This window comes from Brachyistius frenatus, unplaced genomic scaffold (genome assembly GCF_029030835.1).
Source record: "Brachyistius frenatus isolate BFR_SWC_R1_liver_20210118 unplaced genomic scaffold, ASM2903083v1 Contig_7, whole genome shotgun sequence".
NCBI classification, from domain to species: domain Eukaryota; kingdom Metazoa; phylum Chordata; class Actinopteri; family Embiotocidae; genus Brachyistius; species Brachyistius frenatus.
This window is the reverse complement of record NW_027210606.1, coordinates 8,658,411-8,680,623: the sequence shown is the minus strand read 5'-3', so window position 1 is coordinate 8,680,623 and position 22,213 is coordinate 8,658,411. Positions and strand designations below refer to the sequence as shown.

General features: G+C 40.0%; 1 protein-coding gene across 1 annotated transcript in view; it reads left to right on the top strand.

Moving 5' to 3' along the window:
- The first annotated feature begins 452 nt into the window (after positions 1-452).
- Positions 453-22,213, top strand: part of cntln (centlein, centrosomal protein) — an 82,837-nt gene continuing 61,076 nt past the window's right edge. The window contains exons 1-9 of the mRNA XM_069689426.1: positions 453-533; positions 3,913-4,001; positions 5,778-5,862; positions 8,455-8,589; positions 9,622-9,801; positions 11,569-11,702; positions 12,778-12,940; positions 13,535-13,756; positions 21,809-21,949. Of these exons, the coding sequence (XP_069545527.1) occupies positions 453-533; positions 3,913-4,001; positions 5,778-5,862; positions 8,455-8,589; positions 9,622-9,801; positions 11,569-11,702; positions 12,778-12,940; positions 13,535-13,756; positions 21,809-21,949 (1,230 nt within the window). The remainder of the gene's footprint in view (positions 534-3,912; positions 4,002-5,777; positions 5,863-8,454; positions 8,590-9,621; positions 9,802-11,568; positions 11,703-12,777; positions 12,941-13,534; positions 13,757-21,808; positions 21,950-22,213) is intronic.

Here is a 22,213-nt window from a genome sequence, read left to right as displayed (position 1 = left end):
AGTCTTGGTTTGGTCCCTGTGAGCGATTCATTGTTATATATGACACCAACACTGAGGTGTTAGTGTGTAAGTAGTGTGTTACTGCTGTAGCTGCTACAGGTGGAGCTTGTTTGAACTTTATATCCAGTTTTAAATAGAGGGACGGCGGATACATGTGAGGGAGGGGGTCGTCAGGTGATCACCCGTCTCAGAAATATACCTGAGCCCAGTACTTGAGTAAACGCACTTTGTTACTTTCCACCACTGCCAACATCAAATACAAACACACCGTGCTGGTATTGCTTTCAAAAGGTCAAGCTCCTTTCCAGTTAAATGTGGTATCACTGACAAAATACTATCAGGTCATGTGCTCCATCTGTATAATCATTTTAACTACTGCCACAAGTGTCAAGGCATGTTTTTTTCATCCAAACTTATCTGAATTTTCATTTTGATTTCTTGCAAGTCCCAAAATGAGCTCCAAAAACGGCGCCCGTGTCCTGGTTCTGGAGGAGCAGGTGGAGAGTTTATCAGATGAGTTATTGCAATGCCAGGTATGTATGATTGTGTATTCAGAGGCATGTGCACATATATACTGGATTGCATTATCAGCTATTTGCAGATTGTATTGCTTTATAAGAAACAAAAGTGGTTTGAGGACTGCTTCAGCATAACCTGACACCATTCAATCAAATGTTCTAAAACAATGATATTTACTGAATGTATTGATGACAGCAAGTTTAATCATAAAGTGTTTAGTCATGTTAAGAATTGTTCTGCTCTCTACGACTCTCTAAGACTTTGAGCGCATACACACATAAAGAGCAATGAGCAAAAGACATTAGTCTTGACCGTGTTTAAAAATGTCAGTGATCATTTATGTCATGGGCATGTTAATACTTACAATTGCCAGCACCTCTAGCTCTGCAGTACACTTTTCAGCATTTGTCGTTTCTGTTAGACTTTCTCACTTTAATGAATTCCAAACCAGTTTACATCTTTATTGCTATTGTTTTCACTTTTACTCAAAGACCTCACCTGAGATACGAAGTTTACACGGCTTTGTCATATAACACCATTAAGTATATAATAAGGATTTCTGTGAAGGTAACAATGCATGCTAGAGAGCACATTAGTCAGCTGTTTCTCTTTTTTACTCAAAAGGCCTAAACTCAGGATTATAGTTTTAAAATCTATGACTCACTCACAGATGACAATTGAAATTGAAAAGCATATCTATTCCAGGTAGCTAAAGATGAACATATTTTAGTAATTTGTGTAAAGCATATTTAGTTAGTTAGTTCCAAAAGTATGTTAATGCCCCGACCGCATCCTATTGAATACTCAGCAAAGACATTAAATAATGTGCAGCACCCCCACGTTTTCTCTTTCTTTAAATAAATACAAACACAGGCACAACATGCTATTGAGCGGATCTGAGAAGCTTTCATCTTCACTTTGTGAGTCAGGGATTGAGGCAGTCCTTGCATACTCACCACCAGGTGGTGTCTAATAACATGAGTGAAATGATCCCAGCATTTCTCACTTTGCATAGCCACACTACCTTGCTATACAAGTAGGTAGACAGTTGTGGGGCTCAGCAGATGAGGTGTTGCATTTCAGTTTTTATAGATAACACCAAAAACATCGGGCTGGAACATTTGTAGTACTGCTGTAACCGCATGTGAGCCTGTTCCTCTCTTTTATCTTCTGTATCAACTTTTGCCTGACTTTTGAAATGAACTTTTACTCTGAGAAAATGTTTTCCGTTTCATTCCATGAGTTGTGTGAGTGACCAGACATCTTTACAAATATCTATGGAGGCGCAAACCCATGAATGCACCAACTGTATGTAATTCAATTAATAAAAAAAAGGAAAGTAATGCTACTTATTCACTACGAGTAGTATGTATGAGTAGCAGCTAAAATGCTATTGACATAATTAAAAAAGTCACAAATTGACACAAAGGTTAAGCCGTCATTCATTTTTTACTTTATAAAATATGCATTTACCACTAGTTGTAAATAAAAAAAAGATCAAGATTTAGGTAAATGTTTGCCAAGTTGTTCCCACTGTTGTGGTAAGTACATTCATTTGTATAATTGCTTGCAAATTTGTCACTTTGTGACCTGAAAATGTTCATATTGCAAATTTAATATCTATGAATTTTGCTGAAGATATTTTCAAAGCATAAACTCTGTGTACCATTTAATATTTATAGCACTGCTCTTAATTAATAGCACTGAGAAGGCCTTTGTCCTGCTGACAATTAACATGCAAATGAGATATACTTTAAACAGTCACACCATTTCTTAGATGTTTTTTTCAGTTGTAATGCAGTAGATTATGGTGCGGCTAGTTTACCAATATACTTTGTTCACTTCAGACTGACAGTTCCTGTTGCATTACATTGAACTGACTTGGAGACCGTCCTTGGTGGTCTCGTCTAGAGTAGAACATCAGTGATTCTGTATGTCTAATAAGGACCTTAAGTTGTAGAATGTACAATTTAAATAGTGGCATTTGAATACTACTGATGTCTTAAGTCTTTGGCATGATGTACTTCAGGACGGCCATTAACTACAAAGAGTCTCATCTGTCAGCCAGCAAATGTTCCTGCTAGACCATGCTAATTTTACTAATATGTGCTGAATTCCAGTGGCTCTCTCTGGTATGTTTAGCCCATGGTGTTTCTGTGTCTGGATTCAAAATGAATAATTCAGCGATCATCAAACACACATTCAATGCATCTTTAAGTACACATACGGCAGAGGAGAGCTCTTGATGAGGGTCCTGACTGAACATTTGTCTGTGGAATGGCTAATGGCAGCCAAAGGCCAGGCACATGGAGACCGCGTATTTCAAGTAAACCATGCTGCTTCATTTAATCGTTAGCTGCGTTCCAGGGTTGATTTGGTGAGATCTCTATCCCCCTTCACACTGCTCCCTCTCTGTATACACACACACACACACACACACACACACACACACACACACACACACACACACACACACACACACACACACACACACACACACACACACACACACACACACACACACACAAACACCAACACCAACACACAGATGCATATAGAGATCTACGGTCCTTCCCACTTTATATGTTCAGCTCATGATCTTATCAAGGTCTGCTTCTGCCATTTTAGTAAATAATTGATTAGACACTTTTGAAAAGGGGGTTAAAATTCATGTACTAATTGGAGACCAGTAGATTCCAGTGGGAGGGATGACTTTTATCTTATGATGATGTGAACATAATTTATCAGATAATTTTATATTAAGTCGATTTGGTATAATTCTGTCTTTTAATGTCAGAAAATGTAGTTTTTAGATGTCCCTCATTAAATGTAATGTAGCTTAAAAATGTTTGAAAAAGCAGTGAGACAATTTGAATTGGAAATGTGTCAGGGAATGGCTGGGTTTTCCTACTGAAGATGACTCTCTCTGTCATCAGTTTTGAGTTTCTTTGGGGCTAGTTACTTTGGAGCTGTAGTGGAAAACATATCCGCCGAGCAATTGATTAATAAAGAAAATGCAAGCTCGACTGCTGTGTTTTGATTTGGATCCCAGCTCTCCCCAGTCATAAATAGTGCATAATGACAAGTGTCAATGCTTGCTCCCCTTGAGTCGAAGGTCACATCTCAGTGATGGAGATTACTAAGAGAGGCTCATGATTAGAGAGGGCAGGCCACATAAAAAAATATTTTGTACAAGATGTTTAAATTATTGATTGACTGTCATATGCTAATGTCACTCAGCATCCTATTTCATTTTTAGTTTTTCTAGTGAGAAGAGCTGTAATGTGTTGCTGCTTTTCTTTTTCGGGATTCATCAAAATCTAATTCATCAAACAGGATTCATTGCGGCTGAGAATAACAGCTGTTGACTTGCTGCATCCTTTATTTTCACAGGCAGACAAGGAGTTTGTGTGGTCCCTGTGGAAACGCCTGCAAGTGGCAAATCCAGACTTGACCCAGGCTGTCAGTCTGGTGGTTGAGCGGTGAGTAGATTCATCTTTCACATTGCTACCTGAGAAGCTCAGCAGCTGAACATTCCTTTATCTCACCAGTGAAGAAAAATATGTGTGAAAGTCATTCGAGGGGTGTTTTAAAGCACCTTGGCCGTTCTACTGGGGTTACGACGGTATCTGGTGCAGATGCTGATTTAAGCCCTCTTATCCCCGGTCTAGCAGTTCAAACAATGGAAACCCTTTTAATGAAAACGCTCTTCCTCTGCTTCTCACATGCTGGACAGTTGAAACAGTCCTGCCAAATACTTGTCTTTATCGGATAAATTGTGAGCTTGAATATGACCTCTTTTGTGGGATGGCTGAGCTACATGAAAAACAGTGGCATGGGAACTTTTGGAAAAGACAGAGGTTCAGGCTTCTTCCTGATGATGCATGTTTTGATAAATTAAATATATTCTTCCTTATTAGGAACAAATGTATTTGACTTTAGATTGTCTTTGATTTATCACTAAAGTTTGAACACTGTTTGTGTATTCTATTTGTTCCAAGTTTCATTAAATGTATGTAAAGCTTTATTCAGTACTTTAGGGGATAGATTAGAGTCATATTTTCTCCATCACTGGTGCATATCACATACTTTTCAAGGCCTGTCAGTTGTTAGTAGACCCTTAATAGAGGTAAAACACAGCAGCATGCACACAGCTCCTCAGTATCTGCGCCTCTCACTTCTACTCCACACCCTCTTCAGTTCCTTATAGCCCCTTAGGAAACCCATCAAAGTATGTTGGTCCGCTGAGACTGGTGAGGGAACATGCACCCAGAGAGTGTACAGTATGTGTATTGTATCACCTGATGCGCAGGAGGATATTGACATGGTAATTGTGTCGACTCCAGTCAAGCACTGGTGCCCACTGGGAACCGCCATTCATCCCTGTGTGGATCTTGTAGAGTGATTGGTTGGTTGCTCAGGACATGGTGAACACATCCCAATATGCGAGGAGATGCGGCAAGGCCTGCCTGCGTTCCAGCCCCTCCAGGGATACCAGATACTTATTTCAGTGGTTACCAGGGGAGAGGGCTGATCAGAAGAGGCAAAGAGACGATAGAAAAGGCCTCAAAGATGGGAGGTGTAGAAGTGATGAGTGGAGGGAATGGATGGTCCCCGGTGGTCTAAAGCAGTTGAAACAAACAGGTCCCCAATTGCAGCCTTGTTGTTGTCTCCCTAAAAGTTCATTATGATAAAAGAGGTGCTAGTGGGCTTGAGAGAAGGTTCAGAGTTGTTGCACTAGTTCTGCTTTAGTAGTGAATGATTGAACAAAACATTTCTTATCATTCTCTTAAAGTTTAGCATCAATAAGTATGAAAAGAGTAAATATAAGATTGCTGAAATGTAAATGGATACAAAGGAATCTTATTTTTTACTAAGAGCAGCAGGTTAAAAAACACTTTGAAGCTGATAGTTGTAAATCAACATTTAACAAGACAATTACAAAGGACTAGCTCTATATTAAAAGTGAAGATGAATTACAGAAGCCATATGATATCGGACAAAACAAGCTTACCAAAATATTTTATATACAAATTCCTGATATTTCAGCTTGTCTTTTTCTTTGTGTCTGCCTACATCTATGATTCAAAGTTATAAAACAATTTGATTTAAACAAAAATTGAGGATTGGGGATGCATTTTTATTGGCTTCACATTTGTTTGTTTTTTTCAGATCAGTGAGACTATGAATTGAACTAACTCATCTGTAAAGTGACTGTGGACACATGCATGTTGTTTTTTATTTACTCTTCCTTCTAGTGAGAAGCACAAAGCAGAGATTAAGGACAGAAAAGTGTTGGAGATCCTCCAGTCCAAAGACTACAAGATACAAGAGCTGGAACAGGTACAGATATTTACTTGACCAATTCTGGAAATTGTTTGTAATGCCGCAATTTGCATGTATTACGGTAAGTAAGAAAAACAGAGCAATATACTGCAAATCTGGCCAATGATCAGGTCCACTGGACCATTTCTCCTTACCAGATGCTCTAAACTACATCTCCAGAATAAACTAGTGAACTAACTACAGACATTTCTTGAGTATACCTTTTATTTTTTTGACATTACACTTAAACTAATACATTTTTTGTTGGGGTATTATATTTTTCATGGTCCCTTTTTTGGCTTTTCTTTTTGTTATTACACACAGTATTCTGTTCTTCCAATTTTATTTAAATGCCAAAGGAAATTTAAAAAAAAAAAAGTATCATAAGAATATTCATTAAGCAGAATCTGTGTATTTTTAACTGTATTCCTTCAGCTCTTTATGTCTCTCTCTAACACTTTTCTTTTTGCTTCACCCCTTGAGTAATATTTATTGATGGTGTGATGGCTAATGATAATGACATCACTAATGTAATTTACTTCAAATCATCATCCTTTCACTGGAGCATCTGTCAGTCTCCTTCATTAGCGTCCCTCATCCAGAATTGTGTTCATTCTTAATGAGAGTGGCTGTAATGGAGTCATCATCTTGTCAGTGTTTTTTGACATTCCTCTCCTCAGCAGCCGTAATAGTAGCTTATAGGACCACAATATATCTAATTATGGTCAACTTTATTTGAATGCAAGATCTTACACTTTACAGCACAAGCAGCCAACACACTGTTCACCGTTTCCCCACAGGATTCACTCAGAAGTGCACAGGGACTCCAAAGTCCTGTATCATAGCCCTCTCGATGGTTGTGGCCCTCTTTCAGTTACATCTCCATGAAGTCTGCTTTTAATAAGACTTGGATAAACTAAAATCTTAATTCATCTGCAATAATAAAGCTGTTAACAGTAGCCTAAATTAATGGCAGGCAGATGGCATTAATTAGCCACAAATTCTTCATTAGTTTATGCCAACTTTACTGTTTCTTCCACTGTGTCAAACTTGAAAACAAATCCTCTGTGCTCCTATAATACATTTAAACTCACCAACATTTAGTTAAGGGCCCAAGAGTGCGAAAGTCATAATGTGGCTTATGTGAAATAAAACTATTCCTGCTATTTTCTGCTTGAAGAGCTATAGATAATTCATAAATCACTCTTAATCTATGCACCTTTATATAAAGTATAAACCAATCAATAGCATCTATGTCCAGTGATGATGGTCCGCTGAGTCCACATAAGATCTCACATTTATCTTAATCTTTGATGATGTCTTTTTTTTTTTTTTTCCCATCCTGGTCTTCTCTGCTATTTTCCTTCCACCTCTTTCTCTCTACTTTTGTAACATAATTAGCTTTTCATTTTCAACTGCACAGGGAGTTTTCAAATGCTAGTCTTTCTGTCCTAGACCTCTTAACGTGGCAGAACCACTCTTTTTTTCCCCTCTCTTCTATCAATTGCGCGCTACTGGGGTTCAAATTGTTCTTGCCTATCTTATTATCAATGTTTGAATTTATTTTCTGCTCCCCAGTATAAATCTCTATTAAAGCCCTTCTGTTCTTAGCATGGCAAGCTAGAAGTAGCAAGGAACGCTAAATCCACTATCTGGATATATCTGAGTGATTTCCCTCAACATGGCAATTAATTGCATCCCAGAGCTCAGTGTTATTTGAGAGGAGGGTGTACCCACAGAAGGCTGTGGATTACCAGCCAATGCCAAACCCCAGCTGATGCAGTGTTAAGAAGCCAGCCTCCTCCCACTAAGGCCACAAAGACTGCCAAAAAACATGAAGTGAACATATACCAACATCAAAAGTGGGTGGTCATTAAATCATTGTACCATTCTTGCTGGCCTCTAGTTTGGTGAATCTTGAGAATCATTAAATTGGTTATCAAGGGGCCTTATTATGTTTTGTAAGTCACTATTTATTTTTGAAAATACTTTAAAATGAGGATCAGTTAGATCTTCATAGTTGTACGTGTGTAGCGGCTTTCTCTTTACAGCCAACCATGAGTCCATTATTCGATCAGTTGACAGAAAATTAATCGGCTATGGCTTTGATAATGGATCGTTAAGGAAGTCAAATTTAAAAAATACAATTCCAAATGTTTGATTGTTTTTGTTTCTGAAATGTGAAGATTTGCTGCTTTACCCATCTTCCCTGTAAACTGAATACTTTGGGGTTTTGGCCTGATAATTGGATAAAACAAAACACTTAATGCCATTACTGTCACCTCCAGGAAACTGTGATTGGCATTTTCTGGTGCTTTATAGACCCAATGATTGATTGCTTAATCAAGAAAACACTTAGCAGAACAATTGAATATAAAATTAATTTCTGTTACAACAGGGTAAAACACCATGGTAAAAATATATATATATATATATTTTTTTCTATTTACAGTTTGGGGCAATCAGGTTTAAAATGGTTGATTTTATGTTGTTCAGACCTTAGTCAGGGGGTTATCCAGATTTTAGTTTTGATTGAAGTTTTCCATGGCTTAAATGCATAATGTAACCTGTCTTCCCCTTCCCCCCCACATATCTCTCTGTCTGTCACAGAAAGTGACAGTCCAGCAGCAGGAGATTAACAACTTGGTACAGAGGAGGATGACGGAGGAAGAGGAGAGTGCTTTAATGAAGAAGGAGCTGACAGCTCTGCGTGAGCAACTGGTCAATAAGAGTCAGGAATTTAAGGTTGGTGGAAAAAATATTCTGTGGCAGTCTGGACCTCAGACTCAAAAAGTGTCTTTTCTGTGTCACCGAACACAACAAAAGCCCCGTGGCTAAAACCTCAGCAATTGAATCATTTAGAAGAGAGAGGATTTTTCAGCCCCCTTGAACACAGTCTGTGTGTCTATGCGTCTTCTTCTCTCGTTTTCACCCTTGCTCCGTCTTCCCTTTTCTTGCTTTTAGCTTTCTTTCTTGCTACTGACAACAGAGAATACTTAACAGCTGGGAAGTCTGTGTGTGTGTGAGAGAGATAGAAAGAGGGAGCCAAAGGAAAGCAGGTTGTTAACTTGCAGATAAATACTTAATGCTTCTTTCAGAGGGGGAAAGTGAAAAGTGTGCATGTGATAGTGTGGCTTCTCCCTAATTATGCTTAGATGGGACACGGCTATGATTAATTGATAAAGGAATAGTCCTTACACGGTCTTGGTGGGGTCTCAAGGCGAGAAATCGTGGGGGACAGCATCAAAGGAGCCCTAGGTTGAGTCTAATGGGGCTTGTAGCAAAAACCATTCTCATTAGGAGCCTGTCATTAAAGCTGACTGACTGGCCCCTGTACCTACATGAGCCCAGCTCTTGCAGCACGGCTCGGGCCGCACCAACCAACATCTGGCCGCGTGGGCCCAGTCATACAGCACAGGTGACCTTGGCCAATCAGCGACCCATGCAGGGGGCTCCCGCAGAAAAGCCGGTCCACTGTTTACATATTCATTTTAGCCTCAACCCCATGGGTTGCTTCTCTTTTCTCTTCAGCTTTCTTTTTCATTTTCTCAGTTTGAATCGCTCCTTTTTCTTTTTCTCTTCTTTCGTCACCGTTGTTTATTTGGCCCGGTTGACCCCCCACTCTCTTTCTTACACACACACACACACACACACACACACACACACACACACACACACACACACACACACACACACACACACACACACACACACACACACACACACACACACACACACACACACACACACACACACACACACATCTCTCTTATCCAGGAAATGAAGACAGAGTGTAGGAGGAAAGAGGAGGAGGAGCGGCAGGTGGTGCAGGCTCTAGAGGAGGAGAAAGAGGGATTAACTTCCCGCTGCGCCGCCCTGCGAGCTGACCTGGAGGAGAAACAGAGGCAGGCCAACAGCCAACAAGACCAGAGGGATGCTGCCCAGGCCAGATTAAAGGTATGAACAAGGGGACAAGTCTGTTCAGACACACACACACACACCTTGAACTCTCTGATCCCTCACACCCTTTCCTTGTCAGCTTGTGAATATAAAAAGATCTCTGTAGCAAAGCACAGAATTGAATATGCAGGGACTGCATTCAAAGAAAGGGAAAATTCAGGTTTAATGTAGGGGAGACAGATCTTCCTGGGTTGGGGTGAAAAATGAATTGAGCTGACCACAACTTAAAGGAACTTTGGTGAAGTTGTGTAGGTTCAAGAGTTTGTGGCTCCTGTGGGTTTTCTGTCATTCATTCTTCCACAAGCAAGCAGGATTGCTCCTGTCATCAATCTGAATCAATGCTTCTCACCTCTGTGGGTACGAGAAATACAATGATTAAACTGTGACATAGACATCAACTAATCAAATGACAGTCAAAGATTTTCACATTTCAACATGCTGCTGGTTGCCATTCCCTTACAGAAATCAGCTTCCTGCCAAAGCTGGAGTCTCAGGATGTGAGAACTGCAGAAAAACTTCACATTCCAGCCCCTTCCTTAAAGACTAATCGTTATGAAACATATTGCTCCCCTAGTCAAATGAAGTCAGACAGAAAGTCTTGAATAAGTTAAGGCTGCCGAGTAATTACACTTGGACGGGATGGAGCCCAGCGACTAGTATATGCACATCCATCACACCCTAAGACACTCCACCTGTTCTGCATTTTTTTGTATCATACATTGATTTGAAAGATGGAGATGGAGAATATGGGATGCGCGGGGGTTACATGATGCCAATTTGTTTGACATAGCAAAGATTTGTCCAGGAATTTATCATTTAATGCAGTGTTGCATGCATAGATAAGATACACATAGTTATATTTTAAACTGAACAGGAGTGGAAAAAAAAATATCAAGAAACTCAATACCCTGAAGTTAATACAAATGTAAGGAATCAGTCACCCCATGATGTATAAATATACTAAATGAATATGATTGCTGCTGTGTTCTGTACTCTGTGGTTGTAGCATTTTTTTCATGTCCTTTTTTTCTAATTTTTCATGACTAATTAACTTAACACATGGCTAATCCAAGGTGTTGTGACCTGCAAGTGTTTGATGCCATGTAATCTACTCTGCTCTACTGGTTTCTTCTCATTAAGAAAAAGCTGTCACTAACACCTTGTCTACACCTACCACATAGCAAAAAGCACACAACAGCAGCAGCTACAGTCTCACAAAGGTATTTTAGATTTTTCTACAGTGTTACAGCCAGTTTGCTCTTTGAATAAGTCGGCCTTTAATTTTGTCAAACTATCTTGCAACAGACTATTCTAAGTCTAAAATGCAAGCCATCCTATGCCAGAGATAACGTAAAACTCGGACTTAGTTTCCATGCTAAGAATCAGGCATATCTGCTAGCTAATTGTGCCCTGCTGTCACATTTTTTTTTTTTTGCAGTTAGTTGTTTAGATACTAAGTTTTTTTGTGTTATGACACTGTTTGATAAATTTACCAGTAAACGTGTGAGGTGTAGACAGCCAGTAAGAGCAAGGGAATGTACTATGTCCAACATATATATCCGAATGAACTATTTCTGCTTCCATTGGAGAGTATGTAAAGTAAACCACACTGATCTGCTGTGGATTGAAGACTGGGTGACAAATGAAAAATGCTAAGAATACCAATTTCTTAAGAAATCTATTTGGGAAAAGTATCTCACATTTCAGATTGTGTCTTTGTTTTTCTAAAAGTTCTTTAACGTTCTTATTTCTGTTTCACACCAGGATCTGGAGGAGGAACTGCACAACGCGTGGCAGGAGCTGTCTACCTTGCAGAGCCACAGCAGCAGTCTTGCAGCCCAGCTCTCTACCAAAGAGAGAGAGGTAGCATCGAAAGAGGAGCGACTGGATCGACTTCGGTGAGCCGTAGCCACTGAAGCAGTGTCTTTCTTACTGTCAAAACCACGTCCTCATAGCTGATATGTATTGGTAATTGAAATAGTTAAAGCAAGTATGATTCTGTCCTGCGCACATGTGTGAATACCTCACTTTACATGGGTTACTGCATACAGGAGTTAGTATATTGCTCTCTTTGCTGTGAGGCTTGGGGGTGACACAGATTTCTTCCAGTCTGGCTCACCTAAAGCCACTTGATAAGCCCTGCATAGCGGATGTGCTTTAAAAGAAGGAGAAAAGGGAAACAGGGCAGGCTTTGGCTAAGCTGTAGTCGATATGATAAAAACTGTGAGAACTGTAGGAGCCTTAGTGGTAATCTCAACCTTTTTTAACTACTTTTCTATTTTAATGCCAGAGGCGCTCTGACATGTCAGTCACACCAGGGCTGTAGACTGTTCTTAAGGTTTTAGCTGGGTGAATAAAGATGTCCTTATAAATTAGAGGACTGCTTTGTGATAATTCTATGGGAGGACGCAAAACAAATTTCAGAAATGACCTTTGATGCTGATGAATGTTGTGTCGTTGATAAATGAATCTATTGTTGGTAAAAGAAGGAATATTACAAATGTATCACTGTCCTTGATTCATTGCAATAGTTTAATAATCTGATTTTATTTTCTGTACAAGTTTGTAATTGTTATTGTCATGATTATTTAAGAATGTTTATTTGTGGATTATGTACTGACTGTAAAATAAAATTTTCCTCTAGGGCAATGATAACCATATATAAATTTGTATAATTGGAATTACGTACATATCAAACTTGTGACTTTTTGAACAGATTTTAAACTTTTAATGTTATTTTAGAATAAGACCCAAATTATTTCCTGTCCTTCTTAAACATCATCACAGGGTCTTTATACCCCCCCCCTGTGAATTAAATAAAATAATCTGGGTGTCATTTCAGCATGATTTAAAAAAAACAAAAAAAAACAACTGCAGTACTATACATTCACAGTATCTATCTATATGGTGTCCTGTATTGTTATGTACAGTATGAGTTTGTATGACATGTTCCGTGTGTGTGTGTGTGTGTAGCTGTGATTTTTTAGAAGGGCAGGCTCTGTACAGACAGAGCACCGAGCACGCAGAGCAGCAGAGCCACCTGATCAAGCAACTGGAAGGACTCAACCTCGACACACAGAAAGTCCTGAGGAACCAAGAAGAGGCACATACTTCTGACACCACCTCCTATCAGCGGGTACTCACACATGCACACCCGCATGCCAAACCTCAAACTCATCACTCCCATAACCATGTTGTTGCACTCCGCTCAGGCCTCACCCGCTGTGGTGATTTATTTCCAAGCTAGCCGTACCCTACAATTATTTTACTATTACCAGAAGAGTACTTTTCTCAAAGTATCCTGTTACTGCGAATGGGTTCTCAACATACCACACCTCTGTCTGATGACGATACCACTGTGCCATACACAGCACTACACAGGGAGGGGTGTAGCGAGAGACATGTTGCAAGTATAATTCATAAAATATGGCTTTTAAGGAACCTTTCTGGCCACAGTGCGTAGTGTGTTATTTTTGTTGTTTTTCCATCCTTCCTTTTTCCTGGTTTTCCATAAGTAGATTATCCTTAAGTTTGTTTTTGCCATTAATGGAGAAAAAAAACTTTAAAACATTTCGTATCGCCGTCTGCGTGTCACCTAATAATTTTTTGTGTCATTCATGTTTGATATCCAGTCTCTGGCTTGCTTGCACCCTTCTCTTTCATGTTCACCTCCCTTCCTGTCCTTTGCCTGCTTTTCTAACCTTTCTTTCTGATTTATGTTTGTTGACAGCTATACAAGGAGTTGAGTCAGTGCTACCAGGCTCTCATGTCCAGTGAGGCCAAGCTCCGTGAGAGTCACCAGGAGCTCGGCAGCCAGCTGGCTCAGAAAGACCAGCGCATCGTAGAACTCCAGGCCCAGCTACAGCAACAGCAGGAACAAACACAACTTCAGCAACAACAGGCTCATCAGACAGCCCATTACTCCTCACCAAACAGACAAACCAACTTTAAGGTAAGCACCCTTCTCATTATTTACCATCTCCCCCACAAAGGCTCTCTCTTTTTAGAGTTTACAAAGTGCATAAAAACTCCATGCTAAGAAGTGTTTTTCACTGATGCCTGCTCTGCCTCAGAAGTTGTTTAACTTTGCTATGCATGTGTGTAGGTACGGACAGCAAAATATATATTTTTTTTTTTTTTTTTATGGTTCCCTGAATAGTGTATTTATGTTTTTCCTTACATTATAACACATTATATAATGATATTTCTGTCAATCATTTGTCACGGGCTCGTGTTTAATTGTCCTAAGGTACAGAGGTAGCTACGTGTGGGTTGATTAGCAGGCACAGTAATAACTGACATGCCCCAGCATGGCCTGTGGTGGTGGTCTTCAACTCAAAATCATTCTTTTGATATTGCTCCAGCTCACCCTTGATCTATCCATCTCTCTTAGCGCCAGTGTCTTTTATGTCAGCTATCTGATCTTCTCTCACTCCCTGTCCTATAGGCACACGTGCACTCTCTCACTCACTCCATCTAGCTTCTTTCTCTCCTCCCACCCAAGTAACTGGAAGTCCTTTTAACACACTTGGGTCGGAAAGCAAAGACAGATAAGGGGTAGAGAGAGGTGATTTAATTGGAGCCCAGTTATGTTCTTGAAGATGATGTTAGAGTTACAGTTCAACATCTGTCAGTCAGCGGGAGTTTGGCTTTCACTCAGTACCTTTGAACCATCACCCAAAGGCGATAGAGGCCTTTAATAACTCCTAATGATATGGTGATATGTGTTAGACCACACAGTGTCAAGAAAAGTAACAGGTATCTGTATCTTGTACTCTTGAGCCTCATCCTTATTCCAATAATATTGCGTGTCACTGCACTTGGCCTTTTAAGGAGTCTGTCAGGCTGCTCTGCAGTATGACTTTCACGTCAGTATGAACTGCCTTCTGTTTCAAGTAATGCCACTCTGTAGCTGATGCAGAGGAAGATAATATCCCTGCAGTAGTTGAGTAAAATCTGTGCCCCCAAAGGCTTTAATTCTTTAATTTGATTGTTTGATATTTTCTGAAAGTGCTGCCCCCAGACTGTGGAAGTTACAAGATATCAGCTCAAATGTTAATTGAGTTACAATCACCCTGTCCCACTTAACCCTGTTAATTTAACCGGCGGTAAAGTATAAATGGATCATTTAGTCTGTAATTAAATACAGTACTGCAGTGTTCCCCCAGTAATTAATACTACATTTAGAGGAGATGCAGTTAGTGGTGTGTGTGTGTGTGTGTGTGTGTGTGTGTGTGTGTGTGTGCGCGCGTGCGTGCGTGCGTGCGTGCGTGCGTGCGTGTGTGTGCATGTGTGTGTAAAGGTTGCACGCCACCCCTTGTCTGTTTGCCACCCAGGTCAAAGTGAAAAAGCGGATCACACATTTCCATGGCTGAGAAATAATTACAAGAATATAATGAATATAACAAAAGCTAAGAATAAATAATAACTTTTGTTTACTGAACACATGTAGCTTCTGTCTGGCTGATTTGTTTCTTTAACTTTCCTACTGACATCAAAGTGAACAGATCAGGTATCCCAAGGTATAGCATTCAGTCAGGAGGGCTTTCTGTTTCCCACTCTGTAATTTCACTGACAGGTTGTGCGTATGCGTGTACATCTGTGTCTGCGTGGGTGCGTGTTTGACTAAAGGTGTGTGCATCCGAGCACATAATCGTAAATTCTGTAACAACTTCCTCCCGAACACCTGTTAAATTCAAATGCTCAGGTTGTTAAGGTAGATTTGATTTTAATTTTAAATGTTTTGGTGGAAGTTACCATTGGAGGTGATCAAAGTGCTGATCGCAACAGGAGCACAGGAGGGAGACGCAGTGCTTATTTGAATATGGACCAGAGCGATGGCTTTGAACACCCCTCCCGCAGTGGTTTGGTGGAGGTGGGTATAAAGGAGGAGGGTGGGTGAGAGGAATAACACCCATTGTGTGTTATACCTCCATGCTGTGCACCAAGATTGACTGTCTGTTCTCTCCTGTCTTCTGCCAAGTTAACTCTTTACGGGAAGCTTAACAAGACTTTAGGAAGGCATAAATATGACCAATGGTTGGTGTAACCAAACAGTTCTGCTTTGATATCAATCATGCTATGTTTCTAGTTAGATAATATCACCTTCAGTACCCATCAACCTTCATTAGATTGCACATATTATAATGTATAAATTCATATTTCTATCAATTGTTTTTAATTATACGGCATGTTTAGTTTCTGTATTGTTACTGAGAGTGTCAAAATGCTTCGTCCACAGAGAAATACACAAAGCCTGTATTCAGCCACTGTGCCTGTAAACAAACCGTTTGGACCTCCGTAAGTTTGTGATGTCACAAAGTGAAATGCCATTTAATAGAGGAGATGTAAAATTATATTGAGGAAAAAGTTACATATTTAAATGGCTTATATTGGCAGCCAGCAATCCGAAACTGGAATATAGTCAATTTACAATGACATAAAACAGACAAGGGAAGCTGAAACCTGAGAGTCTATGGTGTTTTTTTTCTTCTTCAATGACTGAAATAATCAGTTGATCCTCAAATTTCTTCAGTCAACAAATTGAAGCGCTTGTTTTATATTTTTATGAGTTGCATTGTATGTGTATTTGTGTCTGTTTGCACTCTGAAAACAGACAGTGGAGTATCTCCATAACGTCTGGCCTGAAATGGCCTAATGCCCTGATCTTCTAGCTGTAAGGCCTGGCTGATCATTAGGCACCTGGATGACCCCCATGAACAATGAGGTGCAGTCTGAACAAACGGCCAGGTTAGAGAGGTTTGGGTTGCCAGGTTGGGTGGTCACATCACAATGTAGAGGCAGGAAAGATCCCTTTTTATTGGACAAAAAACTAGCTGGAGTGAACATTTAATTATTTACATCTATCTCCCCAACTGCATCATTGTATTTACAGTAGCCTCGTGTATGGCGAGTAGAGAGCTACAGAGCTGAACGGTGATTAAAGACCAACATTAGAATCCATAGCAGACCTCAGGCTTTCTGGAATCATCACCTCACTAAATGTGTGGTAAGTTGTTAATTGTGTGGGCAGCCATTCAAAACACTGGTTATTCTCTCATCAGGATTGGAAAGGGAAAATTAAGCATGCACATTCACTCCAGGAAAGTTTTCTCTAAATATAGTGGAGAGAAGCACCTGTGCCTTTTAAAATGTTTACTGAAATCTATTTTACAAAAGATATTTTGACATGTCATTGCAGCAAAAGCACAAGTTTATATAAATGGTTAAATTATAAATGACTGAATTCCATTTGGCTTTTGTTTGCTTTAGTTTGTCTCACTGGGACACTTAATAGAGCTGCATTTGGAACACCCGTGCTTGTTGAAAATAGTGCTAAACTGACATTTTAATGCAGCTTTAGCATATGGTTTGCAAAATGTCCATCATATGGTTTTAAGATTAGAATTTGTGGGTCACAATGTCATAAAACACATTTGAATTCATTCATATGCTAATTAAAAAAATGTCACACAAATGTAGGATAATCTGATGAAGTATTTATGTTGTATATGCTAAGGGTCAAAGGTCAACTTCACTGACATTAAAATCTTTTACAAAAACACTTTTCTGGCCATTATTCAGCACTAAACTCAGGAACAGAAAAAGAAACTGTGACCATATATTAATTAGGTTGACTTATTATTATTATTATTACTACTATTATTATTATTATTATTATTATTATTATTATATTTCACATTTGATCAGATACTGAAGTAGTGACCCTAATGTCAGATGTTGACCTTGAAACTATGAAGATTATATAAATCTTCTGTACTGTAGGGTTGAAGATGTGTGAATCTGTAGCTTCTTTGCAGCCACATCCATATTTGAAACATTGTCTACTGTCAAGTAGATGTATTCTGTCAGAATCGGCTTTATTGGCCAAATTCCTTCTAAGTCTTTACTACTTATATTATATGAGTCTGGACAGACATGGATATAAACTTCAACTTGACTGGTTAGTGGAAGCCTACAACCACGAGGCGGTAATTCGAGTTTTTAATAAATTGAAAGAACCCCACATGTTGTATCTCCCTCAGCTTGCTGAGAAGTGTTTTTTTTTTTTTTAACATCTGCTTCTGGCTTGTTATTTATGTTGGCCAATCTAAATGCTTTTAGATTCACAATTAAAGTGCTAGTTACACACACACACTTGTGCATAAATACACCCACCATTTTGCCAGGTCACCTTTGGCTCTGGTTAGGCATTTCTTTTGATCATCATCATTAATAGCAAACATCAAGTGAAAGTGATGAAACTTTAGCACTACAAAGAAACATGGAAAGTAGTTTTTAAACTAAAAACTGAACAAACAAAATGGAGCCAGCCTCTGGCTCTCGATATTCTATTCTGTATTTTGTGTATCTGTACTTTTATTTCATGTGCAAAACTCAAGTTTTTAATATCTCTAACCTTTCAGTGCTGCGTAGAACAGTAAAAGGATAGAAGAAATTACAGCAGAAAGAAGGAGCATGGAATTCTGGGTCGGATTTTCATCTTTATTAAACATCATTGTTGTCCTCTACTTAAATGCAGGAGAATGTGATGGAAAGCTTGAATAAGTGTGATTGTTTTGCATTATTTCAGGCAGAATATGTTAAACATTTACTGTATGCTATTTGTATTTATATTCCAGATACTTTTAATTGAAATACTCCTCAAGATTTATAACCCGATAGATATTTTATGACATATAATACAATTTTGGTCAACCACTCACCTTGTTTATGTGGAGTGTGTTATCAGTAAATAATATTGTCATCAGGAGTTTTCTTATGAGTGTGTTTGGAGCTGGTCCACGTCCAGGGCCAGAGACATACTAATGACATAGACGCCGGTGGTGTGTTTTACAAGCTCAACTGTTCTCATTAGATGAGAACCTCAGTGTAGCACAGCTCGCCTCATTAATGAAGCACAGCCATGTGCCGCTGCAGAGACCATACACTGACTCGTTCAGGCACATACACTCGGGTCAAACACACTGTGTGGGAGGACTCGGGGCTGTGTACACGCACAGAAAACATACACACACCTACTTCCTACTCGGTGTGTGCTGTCCTTCTGTAAAGTCCCTTTCCGCTGCGCTACCAGTTAACACACACACACACACACGCTCATACATATATGCACATACATTCTTTGAAGAATCACCATCTTGAATACAAAGTGCACCTGGCCTGGTGGGGAGCACGCACCTTATAGCCCTCACCTCTCAGGCCTATCCAATCACTTTCACACATGCTGTCCTTTCGCTGATGTATGTGGATATGATTGTGCGAGCATGCATTTGTGTATTCATGCAGTCGTGTGTGTACGTGTGTGTGTGTAGCGGGGGCCCCTCCTGATTATAGCTACTCTATAATTAACAGTGATCAGATTTGTTTTGTGGCATAAATGGTGCATGTGTAGAACATTAGGCCTGGCAAGTCTCATTTCAAATTCAGCTCAAGGGCTCGACAGCAGACGGGTCACGAGCTTCAGGGAGCACAATCACAAGCCTCGCTCCATATGGTCCTGCCTGCCGCATCCTCACCAGCGAGGGCCGCGAGTGCCAGACAAGTTCCCCCAAGAACCTAATCGTGTTCAGTAATTACCAAGACCGGCTTTTCTCTTTTTTTTTTCCCTCCCTCCCTCAGCCTCCTCCCAATCTCTTGCTCTTTTTTTTTTCACCACACCTGCATGCTCTCCTTCTCTCGCAATCTCAATGCTCTCTCCCTGTCCGTTGGTTTCACTAAGCTCCTCGCAGTATGTATATTTTTCCCTTTTATATCGCTTCTCCTTTACAGTTTCCCTGGTTTTTTTGTTTACCGCTGGATGAAAATCAGGATGGGGATGAGAGAGATTGCAAGAGGAGAAAAAGTCAGGCACTCCCACATCAGTTAATTTCTAAATTGCTTTATGTGGCTGATGCCGAAAAACGCACTCCATCCTCCTGCCTGCCTGGAAATTATAAATAATTGTAACAGATGCGCCAATATGGCCGGCCTCCAATAAACGAGGCCCCAGATAATTTGACCAACCCCCTTTGACAGGCCAATTTAATAAAACATGAACAAAATCTTCCTCACTAATAATTTATCATCCCCTCTCCTCCCCTTTGGTTAAAGTTGATTACCCTGGCAGTTAACAAGGTCACGCCCAGATGCCAGGTTTCTGATAATGCAATCAGGACTTGTTGGAAAAAAGGTGATGACATCCTGTGTGGTTTTCTTCATGATCTGGCCTCCCAGTACAACACAGTTGTGAAGGCCTTTGTTTGGCAAAAAGGCTTGGATTTGATGTGTTGAGCAGAAGTGTTGTTGATATCAGCAGGTGAGGCTGTTTATTTTTGTGTTTCACACCTTTTTATTAAAGATTTAAGAACAGGACAGGTGCGAACATGTGCAGGTGATACAGTCAAGAAGTGTGTGGATGTATGAACGTTAATGCCACAACAGAGGGCATTGACCGAGCTCATGCAAACTCTATATATAACACACGTTCTTTGGCAATAAAATCTACAGTAACTCAGTAAAATTCATGCTCTCCCTTCAAGCTATGATATCTTTACACATATGCCATATGAACTGTTCATAATAACAGCAGCAAAAAGTGTAAAGATTAAAGTTGAAGTGAAATGGACATTTTACAATCAATACTTGTACAGTTTTTTTTTTGGAGGAGTGTACATGTGTGAGTGCATACATTTATGTTAGGATGTGTGTATGTGTGCGGTACACCCCACTCCTCTGTAGGTTGGCCCCGTTCTTTATCGTTGCCCTCTTCGGTCCACCATGGTTTTCGATGCGGTGTCAGATGCCGGCAGACAGCGATAGACACTGTTAAATACAGTCTTAGCACACATGCCACAATGCTGGAGGTGGTGGCGTGTAACTGTTCCGTTGCCACGTAAAACATCTGGTCGTGTGTAAAGTGTGCCAGAGGTGTGATTTAGCATCAGTGTGCCTCATTTGAAACTTTGTTAGCTTTTCTTAAATTAATTTGGACCACAGCCGTAGATTTAGCTGAAGGTAAAATTCTATGTTGCCCGCTCGCCATACTTTAATGGCACCAACAGAATTGTTTCAATACTATCTAGTATTGAGAAATGCCTTGTCGTTCAGTACCACATTTTGATGCCTAGGCTACACCCACATTAATTCATGCTTAACGTTTTGCTACGTTTACGCAGGAGATACTCTCATCAGCTTGGGTGAGCATTAATTGAGCAGTTAGGCCAGGTCGATGAAAATCACTCAGTTTCAGTCTCGGTACATTTTATATTTACAACGCCTTATAGATAGATAGTTACTTTATTAATCCCGCAAGGGGACATTTTTTTGCTGGCCGGCCTTCTTATCCAGTATATTTTCCTTCTTTCAAAATAATTTCTTGTCCACAAATCTTTCTGAATTTAGAGTTTCAGCAGTTGCTCGCACTGCAGTAACTGAAGGACTCTCTCTGTGCAGATGGCTTGCAAGTATTTACCAGAAGCATGAGAGGTATTTAGGGAACATTGAGGTGTTTACGTGCATCTGTGAATTGTAGTTACAGAAAATAACCTCGGTTTTACTCTCCCCCTCTAAACTGCCCGTCAACTTTAAAAATTTGTGCCGTAATGTGAAATTATTTTTTGTTAGAATGGATTTTATAAAGTTGCTATCTAAAAAGTAGTTGTTTAGGAACCAGTTTTAATGTCTGAGTACCAGTACCGGTGCTGTTATGAAAAAAAAGAAAGGAAAAAAAAAGCAATACCCAACCCTAATAACCTGTCTTTATCTATACGAGAATGTAGTTTTGTTTAAGCTTATGTGACTGGTAGAAGACACCACTCAGAAGTCGAATTTCTGTTTAGTTATACACAGATCCAAATTTCAGGCGAACTGTTGTTTATGCTAAAATATTATGAATATAAAACAAAATATTATCTGTAGCCAAATCAAGCCCTCTCACCCATAATCCTGTCTCATTCTACCTGTCTTGTTTATGGTCTCACAAACACTGTCTCTCTTCTTTTAGGCAGTGGTGTCCGAGCAGGCTGATGCTGCAGGTCGGAGGTCGAGCTCCGACACTGACCAGGCCTCCACTCGAGGTTCAGATCCCAGGCCAGAGGACAATAATTTCCATCGCAGATCTACCAGTTCAGTCAGAAGACAGCAGGTAGGTCAGCACACACTATTGGCAATTATGCCAAAGACAGCACGTGGGTGAGCGGCTAACATGCCCACACTTATCCGTTACCACTTTGCTCAGCTTAGATCAAAGCCACAGAGAGGGGATACAAAGGAAACGGTCTGTTGAGAATCATGTGATTTATCAGACCCAGCCTCTGCCAACCTTTGTCCTGAACTCCCCAACACACACACACAAATGCCCCTCCTACTGTGACCAGGCCGGCGTGTGCTGCTGGTTTCACGCATGCCT